This window comes from Fundulus heteroclitus, chromosome 8 (genome assembly GCF_011125445.2).
Source record: "Fundulus heteroclitus isolate FHET01 chromosome 8, MU-UCD_Fhet_4.1, whole genome shotgun sequence".
NCBI classification, from domain to species: Eukaryota; Metazoa; Chordata; class Actinopteri; order Cyprinodontiformes; family Fundulidae; genus Fundulus; species Fundulus heteroclitus.
The window spans coordinates 35,282,101-35,300,780 of NC_046368.1; the positions used below are offsets into that span (position 1 = coordinate 35,282,101).

General features: G+C 42.0%; 2 protein-coding genes across 8 annotated transcripts in view; both read right to left on the reverse strand.

The window, feature by feature from the left end:
* Positions 1-2,138: 2,138 nt before the first annotated feature.
* purg (purine-rich element binding protein G) lies at positions 2,139-6,507 on the reverse strand. The gene has a single exon (XM_021311572.2). The coding sequence runs from the start codon at positions 6,225-6,227 to the stop codon at positions 5,184-5,186; it is 1,044 nt and encodes a 347-aa protein (XP_021167247.1). The 5' UTR covers positions 6,228-6,507; the 3' UTR covers positions 2,139-5,183.
* Positions 6,508-7,647: 1,140 nt separating this feature from the next.
* Positions 7,648-18,680, reverse strand: part of il6st (interleukin 6 signal transducer) — a 29,264-nt gene continuing 18,231 nt past the window's right edge. For all 7 annotated transcript variants that reach the window (XM_036140669.1, XM_036140666.1, XM_036140667.1 and 4 more), the window contains 6 exons: positions 17,686-17,787; positions 13,430-13,567; positions 13,165-13,308; positions 12,133-12,229; positions 11,850-11,931; positions 7,648-10,383 (listed from right to left, as the gene is read on the reverse strand). In XM_036140669.1, the coding sequence (XP_035996562.1) occupies positions 9,772-10,383; positions 11,850-11,931; positions 12,133-12,229; positions 13,165-13,308; positions 13,430-13,567; positions 17,686-17,787 (1,175 nt within the window). In that variant the 3' untranslated portion in view covers positions 7,648-9,771. The remainder of the gene's footprint in view (positions 10,384-11,849; positions 11,932-12,132; positions 12,230-13,164; positions 13,309-13,429; positions 13,568-17,685; positions 17,788-18,680) is intronic.

An 18,680-nucleotide genomic window follows, 5' to 3' on the forward strand; every position in this document is an offset into this window, starting at 1 on the left:
GTGGGTCTCTACTATTACTGATGTGAAAAATTGTTTCATTTTACACAATCAAGTCATCAAGTTTACTCCTTCAACCGGTTCCATGAATTTTGTTCCATGAATTATAAAACCTCAGGGGGCTCCGTCACTGATAACGTACTGATTGGACAGAAAAAAACACGAGAAACACCGCTAATCTTGTAGTGCAGTTTAAAAAGTAAAACTCTAAGCAGATCCGGAATCAACCCTGGCTGCAGAACTGGGCAGCCTGTTCAGGCCCTGTTCAAGTCCAGGAGGCTACCTGAAAGAAGCAGGAAAAATAAAGAAGCAGAACATCATGGGATTTTTTTTGTGCACCTGTAATAAATGATTGTCATTTTATATTAAAATCAGAAATGTGAATGGTCCTTCTGCAAGAAATTATTTCAACAAAAGTGCAGATTTTGTTTAAAGTGCTTTCTGTAGCAACCGTTTTAGCAAAGCCATGACCATCCAGCCTTTACAGGACTTTACTACTGGTGCCTTCCTCTTTTACACAGAAGTCGGATTTGAAAATCAATGCTTCATAAGTTTAACTGCAAAAGTTTCCAGAGCAACCCATATACAACATAGTTAAAGTTGCCAATACAAACAAACATATTAGGGTCTGTATTATTGGTGGGACTCTTCCCAGCTCCCACTTGGGAGAAAATGCAAACGCAGCACACACTTTTTACTTCTTATATTAAATCTAAGCTTAGATATTAATTCATTTGGGGAAAATTACTTTTTGATTTTTAAAATAAATTGTGCTTTGAATTGTACATAGTATGATATATCTTACATAGTATGGTTTCTCTTATCTCTCTCTATATAAAAATAAAACAGGTCACTGACTAAACTTTGACACTCTTCACAAGCACAGCAAACATAAAATACCCCTCAGTTTTTATTGACTGAAGACGTTAACAGGAACAAGCCCAGTAAAAAACACATCATCTTTAAAATGAAAAGTGCAGCTGAGACACGGCAATAGACCTTTTGCAGTAGACGTCCAGACCGGTCCAAATAGGTGAGCCAAACTGTTACCAATGGCTCTGTTCCATCCACCTAACTGGTCCAAAGCAGAATCACTGGCAGCACTTGGACAGCACTGGTTCTTGTATGTTTTCATCAATAAGAGATCCGACACCAGCTCCAAAACCTGCTGGGCCAGAGATTGAACTGTTTTTTCAGGAGCCGAGGGTGTGTCCACGGGGAGCAACAAGCAATTCAAATTATCTTTAAAAGGGCTGATTTAATTCTGCTTTCACACTGTTTCATTGAAGACGCACACAATTAATCACTTGACCTTTGACTTTAAGAAAGGCCTTGACCAGCCCGTGAACGGCACAAGCTCAGTCTCCTCTCTTTGTCTTTTAATTAGGCCAACACACTGCAGGGCAATAGCGGAGCGGTCACATTGCAGGCAGGTTTCTAACACCTCCCATTCATCAACATTGTTGGGTTTTCATTAATATACCCAGCTGGCATTAATAAATTGAGGTGGAAATGTCCTACATAGGTTCCGTTTGCATTGCTGCCTCTAAATACCAACCTTGAGACATGTCTGCTGGGACTGTAGATGCCCGGAGGTCAGAATTTACATATTCCCAGATGGAAATCCCCCAAGTCAGAAAGCGGATGTTCTTAAAGAACTTCCAATCCAACTGTGGATCTAACGCTTACCTGACGAGTTGTTTTCAGTGATGATGTGGCTCAGAAACAGCTCTCTGGCTCACAAACAAGTTTTGTGCTGCACTTTCTAAAGCACCTGCTCTGGCTCAACCTCCAGGCTTGATCTAGCACTGAAACCAGTTTGGTGAAAAAAATCCTACAACCGCTTCATTAACAAAACAGCAAGGCTTCACAGAACAGATGATCTAGCTCACCAATTTAAAAAGAGCCTGATCTTATGACAAAAACCATATCCGTTTCCTCCTTCTACAAAACATCCCTCGCCTCATTTTAAGAAGTGAGACTTTGATTTGATTTATGAGGAAATGCTGGATTGAGGAAATAGAGAGGGCTCCTAAGATCCATCCTCCGTTTTACATGTAAATAAAAGGTTTTTGCACTAAGGGGGTACCCTATATCATGAAATTGCTCAGGAACAGAAAATAATTATACAGGGAACCCAATGTGAATGTTGGAATATTTTATCCTCTGTCACATGTAACGCATACACTTGTTAGCTACGTTACTAGTTACACCAGCTTCTTAAAAGGCGACATATACAAAATCCACTTTTCTAGCCCTTAAATGCAAATTGATGTGTACTTGGAGTCTCTAGGCATGCAGAAAATTTGAATGTAGTCTATCCAGGTGCTGGGTAGTTATCTTTATATTCTGTTTGGTCTCATCTTTTTCAAGCCGTTCAGTTTACTCTACTATCTATTACGATGTTTGAACTGTTATATCACACGTTTGCTGTTAAACAGGGTCATGGACTTCCACATTTCACAAATCCGCTATTTTAAGTGGATAAGTGAAAAAGTTTGCCTGTTGGGTGTATTAATCCATACAATTTATTACACTGTTCCCAAGCAGACTACAAAAATGGCCAAAAGAGGTGAAGGGGAACGCCCTGTGACCCAGAAGGGAATGGAGTGGGAAGTTACTCTTTTGCATTTAAAGATACGGCACCAAAACGAGTTTCTCTCAGACGCACCACAAAACACGGGTAAAAGAGGAGCTGTATGGCAACAATAACAAGGAATTCAAACCAAACCATTGCAGTTCCACTTTATATAGACCACAACTAGATGATTTCTATGTGAAAAGGAAGAACTTAAAAGCATGATATGTCCCCTTTAACATAAGCTTGGGGCTCCTTAGTATAAGGTGAGCGATGTTTGAACCACCCAGGGTTAATTTTACCAAAAGCAGTTCAATGCCATATTTCCTTTTCACTGGATCAAAAAAAAAAGAAAGAAAGAAACATGTGGTCTTATTTTCTTCACTCTAGACTCCCTCCACATGACAAGAAGGACCTATTCCTTCTGTGCTTCCTGTGTGTACGACGCATCCGATGGCATGTCAAACGCCCACATGCAGTCAGGGACGCGACCTAAAAATGGTTGGAAAACCCAATAACCTTAGGGCTTTAAAGCTTCTGGTCTGAAGAAGTAAGTCGCTGCAAATATTACAAGTGACTTTAGGGATATTTGGTCAAATAAAACAAACGCATTAGCAAATGTGTCACTACAGCAAGTAGCAAAAAATCTCTTGCACTAATTATTTGCCGCCTGGGAATTAGAGGGCGACAGGTGGAAGGGGCTAACCGGTGCTACCCGGCTAGAGGGCAAGCTTTGATAAGTGAACACCTTATGGAAGCAGATTACCTAAAAACATTTACTGCTTCATGCACCATTATATCCTTTAAATTAATGAGTGGTAGCAGAAGAAACGTGTGGCTCCGCTTTTTGTTTTCTGGGCTATTTTTACAAGGCTGCATCCAACTGAAAAAGCTTTCAGCTGATCATGTTTGTGTGCTCAGCAGAACACATGTAGAAAAACTCCAGATGGTGCAGAATTCAGACCTAAAAAGTCAATATATAGGTGTTTTTTGTTTTTATAATCTTATCTCTTCCCACACCAAAAGTTACATTTTTGCACATTTTCATTCTAGGGTTGACTTTTTCAGGCTTCAAATTAAAAAAGAATTTAAAATATTAATATATAAATTCTGCTTTTCTCAGTGACCACACAAAGTTTGATCAGACGGCTATCATCCAAGGACTACGCTGGACCAGTTCTGACCTGTGTTCTATAAACATACAGCTACTTGAGTATCAGCGTTTTCAATTTGATGCGTCTCCTTAGTACACTTTTGGAGCTTTCGCCAACACCTGCACTGATTGTTTTGGCTCATTAAAAAACCCACTCTGGACAGCTGACAAGTCTTTTATCATGATGATGAGCGGCAAGCCTATGCACTACTATAGTTTACATATAACAGGGTTTTCTATCTGGCCACTTTTTCTGCACACGTTAGATTAGCCTGCAGGTCTGCATCGCTACAAAAGTTGTCTCTAAGCTGCTTGTCACTGTGGAAACCTATCGTGTGCCATATTATGATGGTTGCCAAACTGCCAGTGCACAAAGGAACAAGAGACTGTGTCTACATGGACACTAGATTCCTTGTATGTTGGGACTGTTCTGGTTACCTGGAGCTAAAAACTGCATTCTGCTTCTAATTATCTGGATAACACACCCCGTAGTGCTCCAGAACAAATGAAAATACTGCAGATGGTACCTGATCGTGGTGTTCACTGATAAGGACATGATCAAAGGAGAGAACAGGCCAAGCCCAGGATTCTGTTGTGCATGTAGACACTTCATGTTACAGGCTGAAACATACGGAAGAAGACGGCCAGGCTTCACTCTACATAGGAGAACAAAACAAGTCACAACACCAGCATCACCATTTCACTGGCAGCATGCATCAGCGCAACAATATTCCTCCTCCCATAAGGTATGGTTACAACTAAAAATATATTATTCCATTGGATCAGCACCTACAGCTTACTATACCTTACTTTTCCCCATGTCAGTGAGGTCCCGAGCATTAACGGGTATTTATTGCACTTACCAAGCTACCTAAGACCCTAACCATCAGGACATCCCACCAACCCAGCAAATTCCTCTGGCACATACATCACCTCAACTTTTGATTTGACTCAAATATAGATTTAAATTATCTTTTGTCACTTTATAGAGACTGCAACAGATCAATAGGAATTGATCTGTTGCAGTTTACAGTTATCTGCACTTCTGCTTGCCACAAAAAAGAATAAGCAATGTTTGGGGGTGCCAACATTATACCAAATCAAAACCTCATGTATAAGCAGCAGTATTCTAGCACTGTTACTGGTTTTCGCTGACCAACCTTTTGCACGGTGCGTTTCTAAATTTAAAAGGCAAAGTTGGGTTAAAATTTTGACACAGCCCCAAAATCAGGCCCCGGCTGCTCCAGGCTAAAGTGCATCAGCAGCACAGTAGGCCAGATGAATCGTGAAGGTGTTACTATAAGGCTCTGATGGGTCACTTCTTGGCAGGGTAGATGTTGGAGATTACCAGCCCTTGGCAAATCAGCTCACAGCTCACTTGTCAGAATACATGGCATGTGGGGAAGGTGGGTGTGGGTCGGGTGGAGTCCGGCCTCGTCTCTGGAGGCGCAGAGGTCAGTCCTCCTGCTCCACGCTGTCCTGTCGTCCTTCTGTCCTCTTCTCCTTGTGGCACGAGAAGATCCTCCGCATCTCCTCCTCATACCTGATGAAGTTCTCTCCGAACCGAGCCCAGGCTTTTAACGGGACCGTGATGGTGTTCCTGTACGGCTGGCGCACTTCGCTGATTTTTAGGAAAACCCCGTAGCGGTTTGAGCCCACGTCGAAGTAAAAGCGCTTGTTGTCCACTCGGAAAGACGCCGCCTCAGGAAGCTCGGGATTCTCGAGGCGACTCCTGGAGCCCAGGCGGCCGTGCTCGTCCGCCTCTTCGTCCCCGTAGTCCTCGATGAGCTGGGACAGGGCGTCTCTGAACTCGATGAGTCCCTGAGCGGGCAGCACGATGGTCTGCTCGATGCCCTGGCCGTAGTAGCCCATTGTGCCGTGGCCTTTGCTGACGGTCTGCCGTATGCGGAGGAACCTGCCTCTCTGGTTCTCCTTGAGGTCCAGAAAGTACTTCCTGTTGTCTCTCTCGATGAACTCGCTCTTGAGAACACGGTGGGCATGATCGTCGGAGCCCACCGAGCCGGCGGGGGACGCGTGCTGCTCCCGCGCTTTTCTGCGAACGTCGTGCCCGCGGCCCTGGCCGTTGCTGCCGTGCTCCTCTGCCAGCTGGCCGGTCTGAGCCAGGCTCCCCCGCAGCCCGATTCGCGCGTAATAGTCGATGAAGTCTCCCAGGCAGTAACGCAGAGCCGGAGCCATTGACATGGACAGGGTCAGCTTGCTCTTCCTGATGTTGTCATGACGCCCTCTCCCGATCCACACCTCGGCTATTTTCAGGAAGCGACCGCGGACGCTCTGCTTCACGTCCAGGTAGAAGCGTTTCTTCTGGATGTCAACGCGCTTTGAGGCCAATTCCTGGATGTCACTTCCCTGCTGCGGCGCTCCAGCCTGGATGTACTGCTGAGGATACGCGTGTCTGGACAGAGAATCGGACGGGATCTTACCCCTGGTTCTATCCATGCCCCTGCAACACCCATCAGCCATCATCATCATCATCATCATTTATATTCCTCCAGCAGCAGCCTGCACAGGACAAAGCGATCTATCCATCCCCGACATACAGCTGGCTGGAAGAGCACAGGTTCACCTGAAAATGGCTGCTTGCTTTAAAGCCATCAACTCGTCTAGTTAGTGTCCAGAATATACACCATGCTTCCGATCTCCTGTGTGGACCGCTTCCATGTTTCATCGGCGATGTGTGCCGCAGCCTGTCGTTAACACGGACAGCTGGGAACAGCCGACCTGCGATACGGGAATGAACCCGATGAACCCGTTCATCCCCCCTCCCCGTCCCTAAAAGCCCTCCGTTAGAGACGCGACGTCAGCAGTGACTGAAGATTGCACTCACTGCAGCCCTGCTCTCCGCCGCCGCGGGTTTATGGCGGCCTAGTGCGGGAGCCACTGAGCCCTGTCCTCCATGCAGCCGAACAACACGTCCCTGAAGGACATGTGGAGCGGGCGATGGTTTCTCCCTCTCTGCGACGAGAGGCGTTATTCTTCCGCGCAATCTCTTCATCATCTCCAGACCTACGGCACTGAGACGCTTCAGTTCACAGCAGATAGCGAAATTATCGAAATTATAAAGATATATTTATAAACGTTTTTTTTTTAATCGCAGAGAACATCTACAGTCACGGCCATACATGGTCGCACAGACATGTCTGCATTGAATCCCTCCCTCAGGGAGCAGTGTGCTGCCACCACTGATCTCTATTATACACTGGATTGCTAATAGCCCGCTGTTAGAACGAGTCGATTTGAAGCCACCAGCCGCCATATTGGTACTCCCTATTTATTTCTCCCAGTAACTAGGGAATATGTACGCTACAGCATCGAATAACGAGGATTAGCACTCCAGTGTATAATATAGCTCAGTGGGAACAAGTCACTTCGGGACCCATGAGATACTTTATCCGATTTTCGAACCTGCGACCTGTGAGCCGTCTCCAAGACGCAAACGCCCGGCTCCCTTAGCACTAGACCACCGCTACCAGATGGAGACACTTCAGTCTTCTTAAGTTTATTGAGTAGAGTGACTCAATCCATATGCATATATTCCTAAAAGCTTTATTAGCTCACAATAAAAGCAGTTTGCCAAGTGCTTCCACCATGGCTCAAAAGGATCAGCTAGCTTCATTTTGGAAACATCACACCAGTACAAATGATTGATTGAATGATTGATTTCATTCATATTTAAATCATAAACAAAAAAAAAAAACAGTTAATACGATCAATTAACTCTGTATGAGCCACTCGTTTTTTTACCCGTTAAAAAACAGCTTTAAATCATTTAGCATAAGAGGTGACTCCACATTTCTTGGCCAACAATTTAGTGCAGGTCAATGTGACATTTTGAAAAAAGCTCAATGTCGATCAATAAAGAAACAAAAATCACACAAGTGGTAATAAACCACAGAGCACGTGTGGTTCAGCTTTTCAGGGCACGTGAAGGAAACTTTATTGATACACAGTACAGGTTAACTTAAATTACAGACATTGAAGTGCATAGACAAGCTAAAAATAGACCTTGTGTAAATGATAAAGCCAAGCAAAACAATATTTGTGCAGAGCTGAAAGCCTAGATCTAGAAGTTGAAGGTCAAACCCAAAACGAGCCCTCCATCCTGGAGCTGTTTGCTGCAGAGCCATTCTCTTTACCAGCTGTGCTGTATAGATCTTTCAGTTAAATGTTACATTAATATTCCCATATGCAAACCATGTCCTCATCTGGAACTGAAATTACACTATTGTTCCTGAAATGTAGGTAAAAACAAATCTCCCAAATCCACTCTGGTCTTATTTCTTTCTACTGAGGCCTTCCTCTTCTCATAAACTTGTAAGACAGTTTGCTTCTTGTAGCTCTCAGCCATTTTCAAAGTGTACGGTGAGAGCAGCGGTGCTACAATGAATGGCTAACACCGAAGATAACCAGATACATAAACGCTAGAAGTGCGCAGCAAGAGGAAACTAGCAGGGAACGAGCACGCACATTGGTGTTAGGCGAGTACTTCACACTGATGTATTGACATGTGTGACAATGAATAGATAAGATGATCCGCCCGGAACTTGATCCGAAAGAAGATCGTCCGCTATACCTTTAACTGAAGCAGTTTATCTTGTCAAGTCTATTGACAGCACATGTTAAATGTTGCTATATAAAGAAACTGAACTGAAATTAACAAAACGGACAAAATATTCAAAACTAGAACTGAAAGTAACAAAGCAGAAGTATGCAAATATGTCCACTTAGCACTTTTCTGTCAGTAACAAGCTGTTAGGCCCCTGCAAGTACTTCCTACTAATGTTTTATTATAGCACTGAAATGAAAAGCCAGTTTCTATAAAAATATCACGATAACGCATCTCCACTTGAACTGCAGTTGCATAATAAACAACCACCATCTTCTCTGTGTAACATATTAGTCAGTTTCATTTGATCCAGCACTGTTTTTGCTTCCATGAGTGCCAAACACTGCCCTGTGGAGCCTCCATTTGAGTTACGGTACAACAGGAAAGACTGCAGACCCCTTTCACTTCCCCCACTACACTGTTAGCCAATTCTTTCACAAAAAAACAGTCTAGCTGATCTCCCACAAAAGTTTTTTTTTTCCTGTTCCACAGTTCAGATCAGTATGCAGCTCAGCACAGGGAGATACTGAAACAGGTTTCTCTTCCATCTTCCTGTGGTCCTGCGATTTACTGTGGAAATATCTGAAAACATGCTGATAGCGGTGTGTTTTGTTTAAAAAGGTGAAATGTTGAGAGTGGTTACTACGCAGAGACCAATAAACTCCACCCTTGTCTCTTCTTACACAGGTAACATGTTCCATTAACGTGGTAAAGCCTTGTCGTGTTCATGCTTGCCGATCATTACAGCTTTCTCTAAATGAACAGCTGGTAAACACACATACGTCTGGGTGACTGTGGCTCAGTGGGTAGAGTAGTAATCAGAAAGTTGTGGGTTTGATTCCACATTCCCCCTGTGACATGGCGATGTGCCCCAGGGCAAGGCACTTGACCCCAAGTTGCGGATCGGTGTAACCACTAATGTGTGCATGTTGAGTAAATGTGGCTATACTGTAAAGCACTTTGAGTGGTCAGTATGATTGCAATAGCGTTATATAGGTTCAGTCCATTTACCATAAACCAGTTTTCAGGTTGAGTTAGTTAAAATGCTACACTTAAGCCTCATACAAGAATAACAGCCAACTGCCATTTTAACCCACAGCAGAAAACGCTTGGAAAAAACTTGTATCGTCCATGCTGCCGCACAAATATATGTTCTGTGAATGTGGATTCAGACTGAGCTTCGCAGTCAGGAGACCTAAGGCATGCAGGTTCAGTAATCTCTCATTAGTTGGACATGGAACTGGCTGATCTAGTCTGACTGTCATCAATTACTGCTACAGGCTGTCGTTTACATCATACTGTACAAACATAGAGCCCTACACGATAAACATATGTTGAAGTGGAAATTAACATAGGACAGCGTTATTTCACTGTGTCAAAGGCTTTAAATGAAATAAAAGAATATAGCCAGCCATTTTCTTACTGAGGTCTGTAACCACCCAACTGAGGCATATAGCTAGACAATGGGGAGGCCGACTCAGCATCAGCTGACTGGCTGTCTGACTCTGTGGTCTGCTCAGCCTCCTCTTTGAGGGGACAGAAGTCATGCTGTTCCATTCCCAGCAGCCTGCAATTATCAGACTCAATAGTGTTCTGGTTCTCTGCACCATGAGTAAATAACGACTCTCTGGGAGAACACTGGACCTGTCTGGATCCCTCCTGCACAATGTCTGGGTGCTCCTCCGAGTCCAGCAGCGGCTGCGTGGACTCAGACCGGGAAAAAATGGAATGCTGCGGTTGGGGGGCAGGGTTCTGCCCCTTGTAACCACTGGAAGCCACAACAGAGGAGTACTGAACAGTGCTGGCTGTGGAGTCAGCAAGGTCAGGGCCCTCGTCGCTGTCAGAGACACTCTGGCGAGGCGAGGACATGCATGAGGAGCCAAAAATACCGCTGCTGTGCTCCTCAGACAGGTACTTGTCCTTCTTCAGAGACAGACTGGTCTTGTCCTCTTCAAAGCCAGGCGTTACTTCACAGACACCAACATTAAGCACACAGACACCTGTGACACAGTTTTCCTTTGGGGTCTCCACCTGCAGAGGAAGACGAGATCACTGTAACATCTCAAAACAAAAAAATTCCACTCTCTTCCCAGAGTCAAATGTCCAGAGTTATCAGGACTTTTATACAACATTTTTAAAGAATCAATACAAATGTTTACTATGAATTTAACCCTTAAGCCTTCCATTAACTTTAAATATGGAGCACAGACAAAGAGACTGGTTGGATGGTCAGAAAGGATGGATCAGCTGGCTGAACGAATGATCGAGGGAAGCAAGGGAGGGAAGGAGGTCAGAAGACATGTTTGCATGAAGGGTTGAAAAAGGTGGAAGTGAAAGAAAGCAAACCAATGGATGGAAGGAAGAGCAGATGGATCGATACAGTGTCTAGAAATAAAGTCTGAACATTAACACGTATCCAAAGTTGTAAAATCGTTTTCCAGACAGCAGGGCCCATGGACACCAACAGTATGAATGTTTTAGCGACAATGAACGTGTTCATTCATTCAAATCAAAAACTCACAGCCTTACTGTCAAAATACATTCTGAAACATGTATCATTTAACAAGTCAACACACTGCAGATGTTCTCTTTTGTGTTTTGCATGAGTACTACACATACAGATCACCCCGAGTTAGCTGCCTCAAGATAACTTTAACCTGGCGCTCATCAGCATTTATTACTTAATTGTAAAGGCACAGACTAACCCTGGACATTCTGCCTTTAAATATGCAGCAAAGTCAATAATACAGAGAATAATACCTGGAAAAGACAGGTGCACTGACATGATAAAGATTACATAAACGACTGGAAACCTTATGAGTAGCATTATCTAAGTTTACATACACAACATTTTTACGATAAGATTGAAGTGTATTCGGATTAAAAGACTTACTAGCTTGTACCATTTATATGGGCACAATCAATTAATCCAATCATAATGTGTGTTATATGCACCTGGCATTATTCAGAACAGAACCACTCTGAAATGTGCAAATTTCCCTTTAAAACAAAAGAAGTCTGTCTTTACTGGACAACAAAAAAACCGTAAACAAAGCAGCAGTGTACGAGTTTGTTTGTCTTCAGAGCGCCCAGGCTATACTTGCACAATGTTCTAATTACGGTTGAAACGTTACTGAATAAATAACAATTTAGAGCTCTTTTAATGTTTCCAATAGAAAGGTTGTATCGAGAACCGCGACAGTTTTGCTTCCTGATGTATTTCCAGCACTCAACAACACAGAAATACGTTATGTTTACGTCGGCTCACATACCACATTCAGAATAACCTGATTCAGACAACAGTTTACATGCATGCTGATCGGATTATCAATCAGCATTAAACCAGCCCTCTCATTCGGAATACATTTCCATTTTGATTTAGCTTAATCCGATCACAATATTCCAATTGGCTTGTTCAAATGACGTATTTTTATTCCGATCGGCCCTTTATTCCGATTACTTTTGTCCATGTAAACGTAGCCAATGACAGGATTTACCTTTGAAGGATAATCAGGAGACCAGTTTCCAATGGTGCTCTCACCAGGGTTAGGAATCTGTGGCCAGAGGTTCTTCTTTATTCTGTGAGGGAAAGAAACTCCTGAAATTATACAGCCATCAGTCAGGAAACCACCATCAAATCCAACCAAGTTTCTACATTTATATCGTGCCTCTAAAATGGGGACTAAAAAAAAAATAAAATAAAAAAAAGAGGGATTCTTCTGGTGTGCTGAGTAGCTGCATCAATCATACGATGCATGGAAAGCCTGAAGCTCAACTTACACCTCTTTTTTGTAGAAGCACAGCAGGGTAGTCATGAGAACGAAGAACAGAAAGCCCAGGCTCACTCCAACCACAACGCCTGCCACCATTTCTGGTGCTGAGAAGAGAACAAGACTATAACCAACACTTCACATCATCACACATTCTCTAGTCTACAGCCTTTATTTTTACACGTTTAAACTAAAGACCAAAACTTTATGAATGCTGACAAACATTTCATTTTATTACTTCTTTTTGCTCCCAACCCTTTCCTGCATTCATGTTGTTTAGCCATGATTCTCCTGACAAACATGCAGATTTAGATTCATATTTGTTGCCTTCAAACCACCGGATTCTGGGTTCAAATCCCAGCTGGATTTGAACTGTGTGCCATTCTCCCCGAGGATGCTAATGAGTCCTGTAGGTACTCCCCGCCTCCTCCCACAGCCCAAAGTATGCATATTTGGTTTACTGGAAAATTGAAGTGCCCTTGAGTTGTACGTGTTCTAGAAAAATCATGTGTTGAGCTTCTGAGAAGTGAACCAGTCACCTATCCATCGTGATGGGCAGGTGAATGGATAGGTGAGTGGTCCACTTCTCATAGCTCAACACATGCTTCATTTTTCCACATAATTAATTTCTGGCCACCCCTTTATTCAAGGTCTTTGTATGGACAATTTGAAAGTAAACCTGCAGAGGTGCACAATCATCTCTTTCCTAGTACTTGGCTGTCCAGAACAGTTACCTTAAACCTCTGCCTTTCCTCACAGTCTGCTCCTTCCTAGTAGGCCAGCTGTTATTTTATTATGGCTTTTTCATGTCATCTTTCTGTGACCTACACTAATATGGATTCTTCAAAAAACTGTACCTAAACTGTTGGAAAAGCTCTGGTTTCCATGTGCTGCTTTTCTAGTACAGTATAAGATCCAAGAACTAAAGTGGAATGAAACCCTCTTTAAGTAGGACTTCAGAACAGTCAACACTTCAGCTTCATCTCGATTTTTGGAGAACGTTACAGTTTCTGATGAAATAGCTGAGTACAGAGGGACTGACCATATTTCAGAGTGGTGAATGAGTGACTGATGCCTTTTCCTGAGCCTGCGATGGTTGAAGCTGTGATCCACACATCATACTTGGTGTTGCCCGACAGATTAGTCAGATCGTAGGAGGTGATGTTACCTGGGACAGTTATGTTTTCTGGAGAGCACAACAAGAACCAACAAGTTAGACTGACAGCTGAGAATCCTATGAAACATTTCTGTACTTATTTATCTCTGTGTACATGAAACGGCTCATCATATCTGCAGCAGGTACATACTAAGTTGATGGTCCTTTTGGTAGAAGATTGTGTAGTTTGTGATGAAGCCCCGTCTCTTGTCCAGTGGAATGGGATTCCACCAGAGTTCTGCACTATAATATGCTGGGTTGCTCTGGGTACTAGGGCCCTCTGAAGGAGCTGTAGCCAAACCAGAAATATTATCAGAGCTCAGACAGACATTCATTCGGGGCTTTATTGTGAAACATAATATGGTGTTAACATTTGGAAATCTAAGACGAATTACTGTAAACTCAGTACCATGCTGTTATCCTGTAAATTCAGTCATAGTGTGTTAAATGGCAATAGTGTGGGGGGGGGGGGGACTTTTGCCCCACTTGTCCTAGACAAGTGGGGCAAAAGTCGAGTCACATAAGGTGTAGCAGGCTATTTATTGTGAGGCAGTAGACTAATAGACAAGGTTAGGTCATCTATGTGCACTTCGGTTCTTATAGATCTTTAATAGAAACAATTCAGAGCAAAGATTAATGTGCATATAACAACAAAATATAAGTCACAGCAAAAACAGTGTGTTCCATAAAATACAAATAAATGAATCAATAATAAATCCAAAACTAGTTTTCTTTGAAACCGAGTCATTATTCCATCCCTAAATGATCATTCACATGAACCAAGTCCCTCCCACTGCCAGGAGCTGTTCCCTTTGACCCAGCGTTGATCTTTGGGTCAGCAGTAGTGGCCCTCTGCTGTCAGAAGGTCATTAAGATAACAGAGATTTGAAAAAATATATACTTGACTGCTGAGACATAAAGTGTCTTGTAAAAGTATTTTCACATTCCAGCCAGAAACATCAATGTTTATAGGGCTCTTCAGTGATAACCAACACAGCAGATCATCATGGTAAAGTGGAAGAAAATGAAGCATGGATTTGAAATTTAAACATAAAATACATAATTATGCAAAGATTTGCATGCAGTACTTTGATCGCTCTTCCTTTGATGCCTCTTAATGAAATTCAGTGCCAAAAGTGAATCCAGCTGTGGGTTATTTAATCTGTGTATAAATGCAGCTGTTGGGTCCTCTAACATGAATTTAACCCATCCTGGGACAAAAAAAAAAAAAAAAAACTTGTGATGCAATGTTTTACGCACAACCCGCCACGTACAAAAATTAACGTTGCGTAAAATTGTGCAGTAATCCGTGCAAGTGTTTTGACCTGCCGTGAAAATAAAAGGCAGCAACGCAAACCTTTTCAATTGAAAATAAGAAACTGCAAAGTCCTAAAACTCTGTTTAGTCACAAACCAGATGTTTTTTTTCATGAGTTATGGGTTAAACCCATACAAAGAATGAGAACCACGATTAGCCTCATACAATAAAGTAGAACATCTCAAAATGATGGAAACAATCAGATGGAAATATTCCTCTGTTTTTGTCACAGATGTCATTGTGCTTGGGTCTGCTCACTGAGGAGCATGAAATGCATGTAAATCATTTAAAGGACACGTTCATTCTCACTGAAAAGAAAACAATGTTGGGTCAGCATATTAACTCCTAACCAGTCAGGTGTGATGATTCCTGAGGTGGGGACAATCACACGTCCATAAATAGCTGCATAAAAGTGGAACGATGGCAGCGTTGGCATTCTGGAGTACATCGCTGATGGAAGAATATGGAGTTAGCATGTTTTCAGAGATCCTACTGACCTGCTGCTATATGCTGACGGGCATCTTATTAGCCACTTTAGATGCCCAGGGCAATTACTTTTGAACTGACCCCAGCCTCATCCATGTAACGTTGTTCAGATACATAAAAGTCCCCTAAACTGTGGATCATTTGCAGCAAGGAGCTGATTTACAAATGTAATCTGAGTGTACTCATAATCCTGCTCAATTTGGGATTCCGCTATAAATTATATTTCATAATAATAGTGTGCACAAAATAAGAGCAGTCTCCTTGCTTGGTGGCTGACTTATAGGCATTTTTTTATCCAACATCCTGAATTGCTTTAAAGATTTAAAAGGGAGGCATATTCACCTCATTACACTGATCATTAAGCTTTAACTGAGCTCTATGGAGAAGCCAGACAGCGGCGTACAGATCTGATAAACATTGTAAAACAAAATAAGTACAATCAGACAAATGTTTTATTTTCAGACAGTTTCTTTAATAAGTCGCTCAGGAAGCGGTTGGTTTGCTGTCATTCGCTACAACTATCCCTCGAGATTTCTCTGTGACTTTCCTGATAGCACCGTTGCTATGGTCATTTGGACACATGATGGTTGCTTTTAAAGGGGTCCGGTCAACAAGGAAAAATCAGGGGATCATTAGCTATAACTAAAACTAATACGTTCGTGGTGATTTAATGAATTGACACAGATATTTCATCAGCAAGAACAACAAACTGAGAAGAATAACACAAAAATAAGGAGACGGCTGTGGTGCCGCAGCAGACAGATTTAACTCTGATCATCCCTTTGTGGTCTCCTTAGCTCAAACTGGTACGGCTGGATTCCGTCAAAAGTCCGGTTGCTGTCAAGAATCTCTTCTAAAAAATCCATATCGCTATCAGATGATGATAGCTCCCATCACTGTCGCTAATTAATCCATCACTCTCTGCTTCGTATAGAGCACCGGTCGTCGCCATCTTGGATAATAGCACGTAGTGACACACAACAAATAGAGCCTTGGGACTTGCTCAACAGCCGGTCCCGCGATGTGAAAATACACGTGCAGGAACGTCCAAGTGGAAGTACAAAGCTGGTATTTGACTTTGTTAAAATCAACCTAGTTTCCCAACTCTGGATGTTTATTTAAACTAATGTCGAAAAAGTGCTCCAATAAGTAGTCTAATCAAAGTAATGAGGCAGGGAGAAAGCTGACCACAAAAAATTGGCAGCCATATTATAAAAGCATGAATAAAATGTGTCACATTTATCATCTCTATGCAACAATTCAAGCCGTTTTAAATCCTCTTTGCACTACATGATCTACTAAGATAAAAATAATTCCGTCCAGAGAGATTCTAAATGTCCAAGATAAGACATTCTGTGGTTAATTTGAGATAATAAACAGTCTTCAAAAATAGTTATGCAAGTGAACTGAGAATACATCTAAAACCAGAATCATACAGATGCAGCATGGAGAGCATGATGCGCTCTGCACTCATGATAAATAAGGATATCTTTTACAGGAAGGCATTTAAGCAGAGGAAGACAGTTAATATCCAATCCCCACTTTTTAAAAAGGAACACGTTACACCGTAATCAGTGTCCGTTTTAAGTAAAGGAGGCTCAATTTTGCTGATATATCTCTAAAACATTTTCTGAGGTCAAACTGAGGTACAACAGTGTGACACAGTGAGGAGAAAAAAGGACAGAGGAGGGCGCTAGAGCACTGCCAACCTTTATACTGTATATATGGGCTAAAAAAGAATTTTATTAGTGAAAAAAGTGAAAGCCATCAATCTTTCTTTTTTACCTCACAGTTACGCATTAATCTTTGTTGGTCTATCACATAAAATCCAATTAAACATATTCTGATTAGTGAGTGTAACCTAAAAATGTTAAAGTTAAGGGCCTTTGAACACTTTTGTAAGACATTGTAGTAATTTAAGATATCACCAACATATAATATTTGAAATTTTACCCCACCTTTGTACAAAGCAAGTCGTAGGAACCTAAGTCCACAGTAAACATGAAAATAGACCCACCAGGGACAGAATAATGTAAACAGAAACCTAAGAAGTGCTGAAAAAAAATGGCACAAATTCAGCAGAATTAGGCATGTAAATAATGCCGTGAGTATTTCAGAATTCTTTATCAACCCAGAATTAGAAATATAATTCCTTAACTACACATCCAGTGATTTTGACATTCTGCAGACATAAATCTTTTTGTGACAGCTGCCTAAAAATGACAGAAATTGCTAGAAGGGTTACATGATGCTGAGGAAGCAGGATGGAAATGAAGGGGCACTGCTTGAAATGAGACTAGCAAGCTGATGTATGTTCATCACCATGCCTTCTATAACAAGTGTTATTACAGCAATTGTTTCATTCTGTTGGATTTTATCACATCTAAATAAACAATCTTGTTTTATTAACTGTCTTTTTCCATACTGCTGCAGGTGAGCAGCTTTGCTTTCTCAGATTTACTCATCCTTCCAACTCCCATCTTCCCTTCGACCGCCCCAGAGAGCAGCCAATACCTAGTGCACGGCTCTAGAATTTGTTTCCTTTAAGTAAAAATGGCATACAAATAAAACAAGACATTAAAGAATTCACTAAGTTCATCTTACCTCCTTGCTTCAAATAGGCCTCTAAGCGTGCTGGCTTCCTAATAAATCCTGACTGTATCGGATACACCGACACGTTGTAGCAAACATAGGGCTGAAGCTTCCCTGGATTTGACATTGAAAAACAAAGTAAAGAGTTTTATCAAATAAAAGTGAACAGTAAGGACTGCAGATTATAAGGGTGACATGAAGTTATTGTTGCATTTCTCACTCTCGTTGGAATGTAGCAGTACATCAGCTATTGGCACACAGACAATGGAAGCCCATTCAAGAAGCCATATATATTGTAATTGGCAGTGTGAGAATTCTCGGTAGCTGAAACACTGGGGTATAGTGCTACTCTTTGTGCAATTAAACCAAAGCAAAAAATACTATGAACAATCTTAAACATTGTAGCATTCTTATAAACAAAAAATGAAATATGAACCACCACCGGGAAGAACTATCAGACTGTAAAGTCTGTTAAATCCTGGGACAAAACAACTTTACCCTGCTGAACAGCAGTGACTGGTGCTGTTCTTACTTGAACAACAATCTCTTTGACAGATGTTGCCTGTCTGAGCACTGAGGTGTCTGTCAGGTTTAGGTGAGGGTTATGCATATGCTGGTCATTAGGGCTATGCAAAGGCTTGAAAATAAATGGAACTCTATGGAAGTCAAGGCACGGTCTTTACTTTGCACTTTAAACAAGGGTGTGTGTGTGTGTGTGTGTGTGTGTGTGTGTGTGTGTGTGTGTGTGTGTGTGTGTTTGTGTGTGTGTGTGTGTGTGTGTGTGTGTTTGTGTGTATGTGTTCTTGTACTTGCAGCTGTGCGAGAAATTTTTTTTGCTGATTTTACTAGTAAAGTGAGGACTTTGATGTCACGTGAAAACCGAATAAAGATCCTCGCAACCTTTAAAGATCAGGCGTGACATGCCCACTTATTGCTCACAGTTTCTTTTCTGTCCACACAATTTAGCAATCTTTATTTGGAAACTTTGAATAGCAGACCCAAAAGGA

Coding starts and splice junctions, on each gene's coding strand:
- purg (XM_021311572.2), bottom strand. CDS start 6,227: ATGATGATGATGATGATGATGGCTGATGGGTGTTGCAGGGGCATGGAT.